The sequence below is a fragment of the Vidua chalybeata genome, chromosome 27, assembly GCF_026979565.1.
Source record: "Vidua chalybeata isolate OUT-0048 chromosome 27, bVidCha1 merged haplotype, whole genome shotgun sequence".
NCBI lineage: Eukaryota > Metazoa > Chordata > Aves > Passeriformes > Viduidae > Vidua > Vidua chalybeata.
Genome location: NC_071556.1, coordinates 5,547,169 through 5,560,127, shown reverse-complemented (window position 1 = coordinate 5,560,127; position 12,959 = coordinate 5,547,169). Strand labels below are relative to the sequence as shown.

General features: G+C 70.8%; 1 protein-coding gene across 1 annotated transcript; it reads left to right on the top strand.

The window, feature by feature from the left end:
* Positions 1-1,361: 1,361 nt before the first annotated feature.
* FCHO1 (FCH and mu domain containing endocytic adaptor 1) lies at positions 1,362-12,645 on the top strand. The gene is made up of 29 exons (XM_053966041.1): positions 1,362-1,429; positions 2,422-2,478; positions 3,099-3,180; positions 3,803-3,894; positions 3,994-4,068; positions 4,171-4,312; positions 4,432-4,584; positions 5,034-5,138; positions 5,488-5,586; positions 5,669-5,765; positions 6,017-6,061; positions 6,138-6,210; positions 6,510-6,531; positions 6,609-6,663; positions 7,029-7,207; positions 7,279-7,303; positions 7,801-7,863; positions 7,954-7,996; positions 8,101-8,192; positions 8,274-8,867; positions 9,282-9,400; positions 9,856-9,961; positions 10,055-10,166; positions 10,262-10,417; positions 10,858-10,990; positions 11,065-11,264; positions 11,589-11,653; positions 11,744-11,908; positions 12,360-12,645. Exons 3-29 carry the CDS (start codon positions 3,154-3,156, stop codon positions 12,380-12,382), a joined length of 3,060 nt encoding a protein of 1,019 aa, XP_053822016.1. The 5' UTR covers positions 1,362-1,429; positions 2,422-2,478; positions 3,099-3,153; the 3' UTR covers positions 12,383-12,645.
* The last annotated feature ends 314 nt before the right edge of the window (positions 12,646-12,959 follow it).

The following is a 12,959-nucleotide window of genomic DNA, read 5'->3' as shown; positions in this document are numbered from 1 at the left end:
CCCGCGGATTTTGGGGGGATTTTGGGGGGTTTCGGAGCCTCCTCGGTGCTGCGGGGGGTTCCCCGTGTCCCTGTGCTCATCCCCCACCCTGCGTGGGCAGCACGAGCCTGGCAGGACCAGGGGACAAAAGCCCCTCAAAGCCCCCCGTACCCACCCCCAAATTCCCCTTCCCACCGCCCCCCCCCAGCTAATCCCAAACCTCCCCTTCCCCAAAATCTCCTCGTTCCCAGGCCCTTTGCTCCAGCGGGGGTGTTTTGGGGAGGGGGCTCAGGGGGGGCTCGGTCCCCTGGAGCCCGGGTGTGACCCCCGGGGTCGGGGCTGTCCCTGTCCCCACAGCCCCCTCCGAGCCCCCCGCTCTGCTGTGGTCCCAGTGCCTTTGGCTTCTGGGGAGGGGTCCCAGCGGGGGCTCCTCCGCCACTGCCCCCCCTTCGGTGGCTGCCAAGACACGCGGGGACACGGCGGGGCCGCGGAGGTGGCAGCGCCAGCAGAGGCCTGACCCTGCCTGAGCCGCGCGTGGAGCTGGGGAGGGGTCCCCAGCCCAGCGCCCCCTCCCTCCCCGGCCCCGAGCCCACCGGCGCTGCCGCGGTGCCCCCGGCCGGGCCTGGCGCTGCCGCCCGGGCGCGGCGGCACCTGCCAGGTGTCGCCGGGACAAAAGGCGGCGTAACCGAACCCGCCGCGTGACGTCCCCGCCGGCCCGGCTCCGGTGGCACCGCGGGGCCGCCGCGTCCCCCCCGTCTCGGCGGGACGTTCGGTGCATTCCCGGCACCGGGAATACGGGAATGTCCCCCGCCCCCCGCCGGTCCCTGCCTCCGTGCCCGCTCCCGCAGCTGCGCCGGTGACAGCCGGAGCCGGGCCATGAGCTCAGCGGGGTGCGAGGCACCGGCTGGCACCGGCGGCGGGGGGTGGGGGGGGGGGGGGACAGCCGGGGACCGCGGGTGCGGCGACAACCGGCGGGGTCGTGGCGGGGGGGGGCGCGGGTGGGAGCCGCCGCACCGGGAGCAGCACCGCGAGCTCGGGGGGGGGGGTGGAACGCGTGCGGCGGCGGCAGTCCCGGGCGGGGGGTGACAGCCTGGGGAGGGTGACAGCCGGGTGACAGCCGGGGGACGACGGCGGCGGCGGCAGCGCCGGCTCTCCGGTGCCGGCGGCTCCGATCGCGCATCTCCCCCCGCGCCGCTCCCGCCGCGCTTTCGGGGCGGCGGCCGCTTTAAAAATGCAAATCAGCCCCCTCCCCGCGCGCGGCGCGGCGGCGCCTCGGCCAATGGGAGGCGGCGGCCGCTGGCTGCGGTCACCGCTGCCGGGCGCGCTGACCAATGGCGGCGCGGCTCGGCGGGAGGGGGCGTGGCCAGCACCGCCCCCGGCGCGGTCCCGGCGCGGTCCCGGGGCGGCGGCGGCAGCGGAGCGGAGCGGGGCGGGGGCGGCGGCCCCGCAGGTGAGTCCCGCGTCCTGCCCGGAGCGGGCACCGAGCCCCGGCCCCGCACAGGGGTCCCGTCCCGGAGTGCCCCCGCCCCGCGGCCCCGCCGCGCAGCCCCCCGGCCCCGCCGTTCCCGCGCGGGCTCCCCCCGCCGCCCCCGCAGCATCGCCCCCGCCGGGGTGCGGGGGCGCAGCCCCGCGCCCCCCCCCCACATAACGCCGTACCGGCGATTCCCCCCCCCCCCCCCGCCGCGCCGTGCACCGCGCCCCGCTGCACCGCACCGCCCCGGCGCCCACCGGCGATACCGCCCCGGTGCACCGTGCAGCCCCCGCTGGCCACGAGCCCGCTCCCGGTGCTGCGGGCGGCCCCCCCGCCGCCTCCCCCCGCTGCAGGTGCAGGGCTCGGTTCAGCGCTTTCCCTCCTTTTTCAATTCTTGGTGTGCACGCCCCGAGCCCCCCGCGGTGCCTCCCGTTCCCGGGGGGGTTTTGGGGCGCGCAGCCCCCCCCCCGCTCTCCCCCCGCCTTCCCGAACCGGGGCCTCCCCCCCACTCCGGTCCCCCCGCATCCTCCGGGGGGTCCCCCGCGCCCCCCGCTGAAGGTCACGGCTGCGGGTGGCCCGAACCGCCCGGTTTTGGGGCGCGGGGGTCCCGGGGGGCCCTGCCGCAGCCCCCCCCCCAGCCCGCACCCCCCGTCCCGCTCGGGGACTCGGTGGCCGCGGCCACCGGCGGGGACTTTGGCCGGCGGCGCGTTCGTGGCGTTTGCGGCCGCCCGGGACCGGCGGGGCTGGGGGGGGGGGGGTCCTGCGGGCCCCGAGCCCCCCCCCCCCCGGACCCCTCCCGGTTTTCCCCCCCCCGTTTTTCGGGGGGAAGGGGGGGCCGCGCCGGGCCCGCCCCGCCCGTGACACAGGTGGCGGAGCCCGTGCGGAGGGACCGGGCAGCGGTGGCGGGGGGGGCTCGGAGCGGGTTTTGGGGGGGCTGCGGCGTGCCCTGACCCCCCCTTTAACCCCTGCAGACCCCCGGCACGCCGAGGATGCTCGGGGGGGCGCCGCGAACCCCCAAACAGCCCAGGGTGAGTGGGGGGGGGCCTCCCCCGGTGGCGCCAGCCAGGCGCGAATTTTTGGGGTTTCCTGTTTTTCTCCGGTGCATGATGGGGAGCGGGCCCGGGGGGGCGCAGCCCGGGGTGGGGGGCACATCTGGGGCGGGGGGGCACATCTGGGGGTGCCCCCACCGAGTGCTGGGGGGCTGCTCTGCTCGGGGACCCCCAGCTCGGCAAATCTTGGGGGAGGGGGGTCGGGACACTTTGGGTCCTTTTTCCTGCGGGGTGCGGGGGTTCCTGGGGGGTGCGGGGGTGTTCAGCGGGAATTTTTGGGGGGGCCCGGGGGCACGGGCAGGGCCGGGTGTGGGAGCAGCCGCCGCCGCACGCAGCAGCCGCTCATTTATTATTTATCTGCGTATCTGGTGTCGGGCCCAGCGCCGCCCCGGGGCCCCCCCGGTGCCCCCCCGGTGCCCCCCCGGTGCCCCCGGGTACCGCACGCCTTGGGGAGGGGTCGCCGGCGGCGAGTGGGGGGAACCCTGCGGTTTCCATGGCCACGGGGCTGCGTTTTGCCGGGAAAACCGATAAAAACGGGTGGGTGCGACCCCGCGGAGCCCCCCCCGGACCCCCCCGGTAAGGCCCCGGTGTCCCCCCAGGGCGCCGGGAGTTGAGCTGCGGGGTCCCCGCGCCGCTGCCCCCCCCCCCCCCAAGATGTCCTATTTCACCGAGCACTTCTGGGTAAGCCGGGACCCCCCCCTTGGGTGCCCCCCGCCCTTGGGTGCCCCCGCCCCTCCGTGGGTGCCCCCCGCCCTCAGAGACCCCCCCGCCCTTGGGGGAGGTGAATTTTCAAGGCCCGGCGCCTTCGTTAATGCTGTTAATTAATTAATTGGGGGGGTGGGCGGTGTGCGGGGGTGGTCTGGGGGTCTCCCAGCTGTGGTGACATCGCTGTCCCCCCCTCCCTGGGGGTCCCCAGCCCGGGGGGGGGGACGGGGGAAGTCGCGTGGCCGGCGCTTCCTGCTTCGTCGGGCGGCTGCCGCTACCTTCCTCTTCCTCCTGCCTCAGTTTCCCCTGGGGGTTCACCTGCACATCCAGCGCGGCTGAGGGGGAGGGGGGGGCGCTGAGGTGAAGCCACTTTGTGGGTGGGGGCCAGCACCCAAAATAACCCCGGGGGCTTTTGGGGTTCAGCCCAGCCCGTCCTGGGGAGCAGCTGGGGCAGGTTCTGGGTGGGGGCGGGGGGCTCAGCACCCCAATTTGGGGGGGGTTGGGCCGCTCCAGACGCTGATCCAGGTGCTCCTGGGGAAAAGGGGGTGTGGGGGTCCCTTGGGATTTGGGGTCTGAGGGTGGGGGGCTCCCCTGGCAGGGCGAGAAGAACCACGGCTTCGACGTGCTCTACCACAACATGAAGCACGGGCAGATCTCCACCAAGGAGCTCGCCGACTTCGTCCGGGAGAGGTACCCGGGGCTGGGGACAGCCTGGGGGCTCCCCTGAGCCCCCGGGGGGCTCCCCGAAACCCCGGCTCCATCCCCAATCCCCCTCCCCGCCGCCCCCAGGGCCGCCATCGAGGAGAACTACGCCAAGGCCATGGTGAAGCTGTCGAAGATGGCCACGAACGGGACCCAGCTGGGGTACGGGGGGGTGTGGGGGGGGGGGTCTGGGGCACCTTGAGGTGGCTTTGGGGACCCCGGGTGACCCTTCCGATGTGTCCCCCCCCCCCCAACCCCGAGCAGGACTTTCGCGCCGCTCTGGGAGGTTTTCCGCATCTCCTCGGACAAGCTGGCCCTGTGCCACCTGGAGCTGATGAAGAAGCTGCACGACCTCATCAAGGAGATCTCGCGCTACGGCGAGGAGCAAGGCCGGGTGCACAAGAAGGTACGGCCGGCCCCCCCCGGCCCCCCCGGCCCCCCCCGGCCCCTCCCGGCCCCCCCGGCCCCCCCCGGCCCCGGGCCCTCCCCGGCGTGCCCGGGGCCCACGCCGCTGTGCCCCGGCAGTCCAAGGAGGAGGTGTCGGGCACGCTGGAGGCCGTGCAGCTGCTGCACGGGGTGGCCCAGCTGCTGCCCAAGTCCAAGGAGAGCTACCACAGCAAGTGCCAGGAGTACGAGCGGCTGCGCAAGGAGGGCACCAGCCAGAAGGAGATCGACAAGGTGGCACCCCCAGCGTCCCTGTGCCCCCTCTCTGTGGCCCCTGTGTCCCCCTGCGTGGTCCCTGGCTCCTGTTGGGGGGTTCCTGTCCCTTCCTTGGTGGTCCCTGTGTCGCCCTCGGTGGTCGCTGTCCCCTCGTGGTGGTTCTTGTTCCTCCTCCCTGCGGTCCCTGTCACCCCACAGGGGTCCGTGTCCCTTCCCTGGTGATTCTTGACCCTCCCTCCACGGTCCTGTTGTCCCACAGTGATCCCTGTCCCCTCCCTGGTGTCCCTGTCCCCTCCCTGGTGTCCCTGTCCCCTCCCTGATGATCCCCGTCTTCCTCACGGATGGCCCCTGTCCCCTTTTGGGTGGTCCCTGTCCCATTCCTGACGATTCCTGTCCCCCCTGGCTGTCGCCTGTCCCCTCCCTGACGGTGCCTGTCCTGTCCCCGCTGTCCCCCGTGCCCGGCGCAGGCGGAGCTGAAGTCGCGGAAGGCGGGCGAGGCGCTGCGCAGGGCGGTGGACAAATACAACGCTGCCCGCGCCGACTTCGAGCAGCGCATGCTGGACTCGGCCATGGTGGGCACGGGATGGGCACGGGTGGGAACTGGGAACGGGACGGGCACTGGGAGAGGGATGGGCACTGGTGGGAACTGGGAACGGGATGGGCACTGGTGGGAACTGGGAGAGGGATGGGCACTGGTGGGAACTGGGAGAGGGATGGGATCCCTGGGGACATCCCACCCACCCCAGTCCCCCTTCCACACCCACCTGGGGACATCCCACCCACCTCACCCATCCCAGCCGCCCTTCCCTGCCCACCTGCCGATCCCTGGGGATGTCCCTCCCTTCCTGACCCCCGTTTTCCCCCATTTTTCCCCATTTTTCCCCGTTTTTCCCCGTTTTTCCCCGTTTTTCCCCGCTCCAGCGCTTCCAGGAGGTGGAAGAAGCCCACCTGCGGCACATGAAGGGGCTCATCGGCTCCTACTCCCACTCCGTGGAGGACACCCACGTCCAGATCGGCCAGGTGAGTCCCCAGGTGCGTGACCCCCTCCCCGTTCCCATTTGCCCTCTTTATTCCATGTCCCCTTCCTCTTTGTTCCCCCCAGGTCCACGAGGAATTCAAGCAAAACGTGGAGAACATCGGCACGGAGATGCTGCTCCGGAGGTTTGCCGAGAGCAAGGGCACCGGGAGAGAGCGGCCAGGTGAGGCTGGGGGGTCCCACCTGGCTGGGGATGGATCCCTGATCCAGGGTGGATCCCGGGCTGATCCATGGTGGATCCTGGGCTGATCCCAGCTGATCCTGGGCCGATCCCGGGCTGATCCGGGGTGATCCTGGGTTCATCCCGACTGATCCTGCCCTGATCCCGGGTTGATCTGGGCTGATCCCGGGTTGATCTGGCCTGATCCTGCCCTGATCCCGGATTGATCCTGGCTGATCCCACTCTCGTGGCAGGAGCGTTGGATTTTGACGAGTACCGGCTGGCTCCAGCGCAGGAAGGCAAGTACGTCTGCATCCAGCTGGGAATGCCGGGGGCTGCGGGGGCCCTTCCTCACCCCGCTCCCACCTTCCCCAGGACCCAAGAGGAGCCGGAGCAAAGCGTTCCGGATCCCGGGCTTGAGCCGTAAGGAGCGGGAGCGTGACGCTGTGTAAGGGCCTCGATCCCTGAGATCCTGCATCCCTGAGATCCTGCATCCCTGAGATCCTGCATCCCAGCTTCCCTGCACCCCGGCAGCTTTGCATCCCTGCATTGTTTCATCCCTGAATTCCCATATCCCTGAGATCCTGCATCCCTGAGATCCTGCATCCCAGCTTCCCTGCACCCCGGCAGCTTTGCATCCCTGCAATGTTGCATCCCTGCAGTGTTGCATCCCTGCATTCCCACATCCCTGCATCCCACACCCCTTCCCCCTCCACCGCCTGACTCTCCCTGTCATTCATTCCCCAGGGAATCTCCGGATAACGACCTGGTGAGTGTCCCAGCCCTGCCCCAGCGCTGCCATTCCCAGACTGGGAGCACTGGGAATGTCGGGGCGTGTCCCCGCAGGGCTGCCCGGAGGTGGACGAGGACGGATTCACCGTGCGCCCGGACATCGCCCGCAGTATCCTTGGCATGGAGCGGGGAAAACCGGGCATTTTGGGGGATCCAAGGGGAATTCCAGCCGGGGATTCTGGGGGGATCCAAGGGGAATTCCAGCCGGGCATTTTGGGGGATCCAAGGGGAATTCCAACCAGGGATTTTGGGGGATCCAAAGAGAATTCCAGCCAAGCATTTTGGGGGGATCCAAGGGGAATCCCAGCCGGGCATTTTGGGGGGATCCAAGGGGAATTCCAACCGGGGATTTTGGGGGGATCCAAGGGGAATTCCAGCCGGGCATTTTGGGGGGATCCAAGGGGAATTCCAGCCGGGGATTTTGGGGGGATCCAAGGGGAATTCCAGCCGGGAATTGCCTTGACGGGGGCTCAGGCGAGGTGGAGAACCCCGGGTGCTCCTCCAGCGACTCCGACTACGACGAGGACGAGCCGCGGAAGTTTTACGTCCACATCAAACCGGTGCAGCCGCGGGAGGCGCCCGGCAGCGCCGAGGCCGCCGTGGAGCAGCTCAAGGCCACCGTGGGAAATCTCATCCTGGCCCCCGGCGTCGGGGTGAGCCTGGGGGGCCGCGGGGACCCCCGGAATTCCCGGGGTCACCTCACCCCTGTCCCCTTCTCTTGCAGGGCACCGTCAGGAGGCAGGCGTCCCGTAAGTGGCACTGCGGGCGTGTGGTGGCCTGGGGAGGTGGCACCGAGGCTGAGAGCCACTGCTTGGGGACATCACACCCTCCCTGGGCCCCTTCCCTGGGGACATCACACCCTCCCTGGGCCCCTTCCTTGGGGACATCACACCCTCCCTGGGCCCCTTCCCTGGGGACATCACACCCTTCCCGAGCCCCCTTCCCTGGGGACATCACACCCTCCCTGGGCCCCTTCCCTGGGGACAATGCCACCCTTCCTTAAACCCAATCCTTGGGGACATCACACCCTTCCTGAGCCCCTTCCCTGGGGACATCACACCCTTCCCGAGCCCCCTTCCCTGGGGACAATGCCACCCTTCCTTAAACCCAATCCTTGGGGACAGTGCCACCTTTCCCGACCCCCATTCCCTGTCCGCTTGCCGACCCCTGGGGACACCCCACGCTTCCCGAGCCACCCCAGAGTCGCCGCGGCTCCGTGTCCCCTCATGGTGACATCCCCCCGCAGGACACGCGGCGTCCCTGACCCCGGCCTGCAGTGACACAGACCCCGAGGGGACACTGGCGGCGGGTGAGACTGGGCTGGGGGTCCTGGGCATTTGGGGGGGCACATGAGGGGTCCTGGGGTGGGGGTGCACTGCAGTGTCCCCTCTCCCCGCAGGTGACAGCACGGGGAGGGGTCTCCCGGCGGCGCAGGTGAACAGGTAGGGGACAGGGAGGGATTGGGGTGCCATGGGGTGGCCACCCCCCATCTCTGGGGGGTCCCGGGCGGGCTCTGAGCCCCCCCCCCACTCTGTCCCTGTCCCAGCGGCCCCGGGAAGCCCCCCCAGGACACGCCGCCCTCGGCCGCGCTCTTCGGGCCCCCCCTGGAGTCGGCGTTCGAGGCAGAGGAATTCCCGGGTGAGGATTTGGGGGGGCGGGACGGGACCCCCACCCCCCGGCGGGGAGGGGGGCCGCGCTCTGACCGGGGCTGTCCCGCAGCCCCCCGCCCCTACGTCCTCACCTCGTCCTCGTCGCCCTTCTCCTCCTCGTCCCCGGAGAACGTGGAGGACTCGGGGCTGGACTCGCCCTCGCACCCCGCGCCCGGCCCCTCCCCGGACTCCCGGCCCTGGACCCCCCAGCCGGGGACGCCGCAGAGCCCCGGCCCCAAACCGGACCCGCCGCCGCCCCCCGCCGGCAGCGCCTGGGCCCCCCGGCCCCGCAGCCCCTCCGGCCGCCTCCCCGAGCCCCCCGGCTTCGCCGTTTTCAGCGGCCCCGGCGCCGAGGGGCTCTGGGGGGACGCGGGGGCCGCGCCCCGGGGTCGCAGCCGCTGCCTCAGCGGCCCCGCCCCGCGAGAAGCGCCCTCGCCCGACCCCTTTGGGGACCCCCCGGCCTGGGGCAGACCCCGCAGCCCCGGCGGGGAGCAGCGCCCCCCGACGCGTCCTTCCTCCAACTCGGCCTCCTCCTCGTCCTCCTCGCCGGCCCCCCCGAGCGGGGGGGAGTCCTCCAGCCCCTCGCCCTGGGGCTGCCAAGGGCCGGGGGCCAGGCTGAGCGAGGGGGGCACGGCCGGGACCCCCCCCCTGCAGTCGGAGCCGGGTGAGTGGCGGGGGAGCGGCCCCACGTTACCCCTAAATCTGACTCCCCAACTCTGCCCCGTTATCCTTAACCCTGCCCCCCCATGGCCTCTACCTGCCCCCATTGCCCTGCACTGTGCCCCCCGTGACCCCAAACCCTGTCCCCAGTGACCCCAAACTCTGCCCCCCCAGTTACCTTGAACTGTGCCCCCCGTGACCCCAAACTCTGCCCCCCAACACCTAAATCTGCCCCCATAATGCCAAAATCTGCCCTCATCACCCCCAAGTCTGCCCCCCATCACCCCAACTCCAGCCCCCACCCCAACCCAGAACCGAGCTGAGCCCTGCCCAACTTCCCCGGGGGGGGTGTCCTGGATCCCGGGGGGGGTCCTGCCGTGTCGGGGCTCTCCCCTCACCCCCCGTTCGTGCCCCCCAGATTCTGTGCCCGCCTGGCCCAGCGCTGCCCCCCGGGACGTTCCTCTCGTGGCCCCCCCGCGCCGCTCCCGCACCAAGCGGCCGCCGGCCGGGCCGGCCGCGGGCAGCAACAGCGACCTGGTGCGGGGCCGGGCCGGGGCCGCGGGGACCCCCGGGCTGGGGAGGGGGGCGGGGACCCCCGGGAGGGGCGCTCAGACACGCTCCGGCTTCCCAGTGCTCCCAGTATGGGAATGGCAGCACTGGGAGGAGATTCCCTGGGGGAGGTGATGGGGCGGGATGGAGGGGGTGGGACTGCGGGGGTGCGGGAATTCAGGGCTGGAAGGATGTGGGAATTTGGGGATGCAGGGGTGCGGGAATTTGGGGGTGCGGGAATTCAGGGGCGCGGGGTGCAGGGGATATAGAGTTTGGGAGTTCAGGGGTGGGGGATGCAGCATTTGGGAATTCGGGGGATAGAGGATGTGGGGATGCGGGGGTGCAGGATTTTGGGAATGCGGGGGGTGCAAGGGGATGCAGGGATGTGGAATTGGGGGCGCAGGGGTGCAGACACCCACCCCCAGCCCGCCTTGCCCCGGCAGTCGCGCTCGCTGAGCCCCTCGCCCTCCTGGAGCTGCGGCCCCTCGCACTCGGCGCCCGCCAGCCTGGGCGAGCGCGGCTTCTTCGCCGCGGCCCCGCCGGCGCTCGGTGCGTGCCGGGGGGACTGGGGGGGGGGGGGGGGGTGGGGGGGGTGGGCCGGGGGGTCCCAGCCGTGCGCTGACCCCTCTGGCCCCTCGGCAGGGCTGTCGCGCGGCCCCAGCCCCGTGGTGCTGGGCTCGCAGGACGCGCTGCCCGTGGCCACCGCCTTCACCGAGTACGTCCACGCCTATTTCAAGGGGCGCGACGCCGACAGGTAACGGGGGGCGGGGGGGGGGGGGGTCCCGGGGGTCCCCGCGGCCGCCGTGCGCTGCCCGGGGCGTCCCCTGAGCGCCGGCGTGTCCCCGGCAGCTGCCTGGTGAAGGTGACCGGGGAGCTGACCATGTCCTTCCCCGCGGGCATCGTGCGCGTGTTCGGCGGCCCCGCGGCCCCGCCCGTGCTCAGCTTCCGCCTCCTCAACGCCGGCGCCATCGAGCAGTTCCTGCCCAACGCCGAGCTGCTCTACAGGTGCGGGCTCGGGGGGCGCGCTGGGCGGCGGGGGGGCGCTGGTGGGGGGCTGCTGTTGGGGTGCAGGGGGTGTCTGGGGGATGCAGGGGTCTTGGGAGGGGATGGACGCAGGGATGGGGGCGGGTTTTGGGGTGCAGGAGGGACACAGGGAGCTTGGGAGGGGATGGACGCAGGGATGGGGGCGGGTTTTGGGGTGCAGGAGGGACACAGGGAGCTTGGGAGGGGATGGATGCAGGGATGGGGGCGGGTTTTGGGGGTTCCAGGGATGCAGTGGACGCAGGGATGGGGAGCTGGCTATTGGGATTTTGGGATTCTTGGGGGTCTGGGCATGCTGGGAATGCAGCGATGGGGAGCTGAGCCTTGGGGATCCCAGCGGGCATCCTGTGGAGCTGGGTGCCGGGTTCTGGGGGTACCCAGACCCTGCTGCCCCTCTGCCCCAGCGACCCCTCCCAGAGCGACCCCAGCACCAAGGACTTCTGGCTGAACATGGCAGCGCTGACCGGGCACCTGCAGAAGCAGGCGGAGCAGAGCCCGGCCGCCTCCTACTACAACGTGGCTCTGCTCAAGTACCAGGTGAGCCCTGCGGGGCGCCCACCCCGGGCACGGGAGGGTCTCGGCGCCCCCCTGAGCCCCCCGCTGTGCCGCAGTTCTCGCGGCTGGGCCCCGGCTCGGCGCCGCTGCGGCTCTGCGTGCGCTGGGACTGCGCGCCCGGGGCCACGCGGGTCAGCGTGGAGTACGGCTACAACGCGGCCGCCCTGGCACTGCCCGTGCCCCTCGCCAACGTGCACGTCCTGCTGCCCGTGGAGGAGCCCCTGACCAACCTGCGGCTGCAGCCCGCGGCCAGCTGGTAACGGGAGCAGGGGCTGGGCTCCTGGACGGGCTGGGGGAGGAGGGGTCTGGGGTCCCAAACCTTCACGGGGTGCGTGGCACAGGGCTGGGAGCCCCAAGCTCCCCCAGGGTGGGGGGACGCAGGACGTGGGGGTCCCAAACTTCCCCAAGATGGGGACCACAGGAATGGGGTCCTGAATCTTCTCCCCAGGGTGGGAGAAGGGGGCCCTGGACTGGGAAATGGGGACACTGGTGGGGTAAGGAAAGCAGGGATGTGGGGATGGGTGGCAAGGGCTGGATCTTGGGGGTGTGGGGGCTTGAGGACACCCCGTTATCCCGGCAGGAACCTGGAGGAGAAGCGGCTGCTCTGGAAGCTGCTGGACGTCCCCGGTGCCCCGGGGCAGGGAGGTGAGGCCAGGCCCGCCCTGCTCGGGGGTCACGGGGCGGGGGCTGCGCGTCCCGACCCCCCCCCCCCAAACCCCTGCGCTGTCCCCCCAGGCTGTGGGCGCCTCTCGGCCAGCTGGGAGCCGCTGGGGGGGCCCAGTAAGCCCAGTCCCGTGGCCGCCCAGTTCAGCAGCGAGGGCAGCACCTTGTCGGGAGTGGAGGTGGAGCTGGCGGGCGCCGGGTACCGCATGTCGCTGGTCAAGAAGAGGTTTGCTACAGGTACGGCCTGGGGGGGGGACGGGGACGGGGCTGGGGGGTCCCTTCCCCACAGCCTTGGGGGGTGCGGGGTCCTCTCCCTATCCCCTGGGTCCTGGGGGAACGGGGCTCCCTTCCCTGGGGTGCACAGGATCCTTTCCCTGGGGTATTTAGGGTCCTTTCCCTGCTCCTGGGGGTGCACGGGGGTTCCTTTTCTGCTTTTTGGGGTTCATGGGGTCCTTTTCTTCCTCTTTGGGGTGCTCAGGGCCCCTTCCCTGGCGTATTTTGGGTCCTTTCCCTGCTCCTTGGGGTGCACGGGTTCCTTTTCTGCTCTGTGGGGTTCATGGGGTCTGTTTGCTGATCCTTGGGGTGCACGGGGTCCCTTCTCTGAGGTATTTAGGATCCTTTTCCTGCTCTTTGGGGTCACCCAGTTCGGTGCCTGGCCAGTTCCTCCCTGCCCACCTTTCCTCCGCAGGGATTTACCTGGCGGGGTCCTGAGCGGCTCCCGGACCCCCCCGGGCCCCCCCGGGCTTCTCCCGCGGTTGTGTGAATTGGAAACACTGGATGGAGGCGGGCCGGGGAGGGGGCGCCTCCTCCTCCTCCTTTTCCTGCTCCTCCTCCTCCTCTTCCTGTCCCCGCCGTGTCGCCGTCCCCTCGTCGTCTCCTGCTCCCCCCCCGCCGCCCTCCCCTGTGCTGTGAAGGGAGCAGGAGCTGCTCTTTTATTAAACACTTTATTTTCTAATAAATCCCCCCCTGCCGGCTCCTGCCTCCCTCCTGCCGCGGCGCCAATCCCACGTTTCCATATTCCCATAAATCCCATAAATCCCATATTCCCATAAATCCCACGTTCCCATATTCCCATAAATCCCATAAATCCCACGTTCCCATATTCCCATAAATCCCACATTCCCATATTACCATAAATCCCATAGGCCCACATTCCCACAAATCCCATATTCCCATATTCCCATAAATCCCATATTCCCACAAATCCCACATTCCCACATTCCCATATTTTCCCATCCCAATCCCAATTCTGCCATGGAGGGGGAGGGCAAGGGAAAAAGGGGTGTAG

Bases quoted from the DNA above. Each gene is read 5' to 3' on its own strand.
- FCHO1 (XM_053966041.1), top strand. From the start codon at position 3,154: ATGTCCTATTTCACCGAGCACTTCTGG. The intron at 3,181-3,802 runs GTAAGCCGGGAC...CTCCCCTGGCAG, and splicing joins ATTTCACCGAGCACTTCTGG to GGCGAGAAGAACCACGGCTT. The intron at 6,062-6,137 runs GCAAGTACGTCT...CACCTTCCCCAG, and splicing joins GCTGGCTCCAGCGCAGGAAG to GACCCAAGAGGAGCCGGAGC.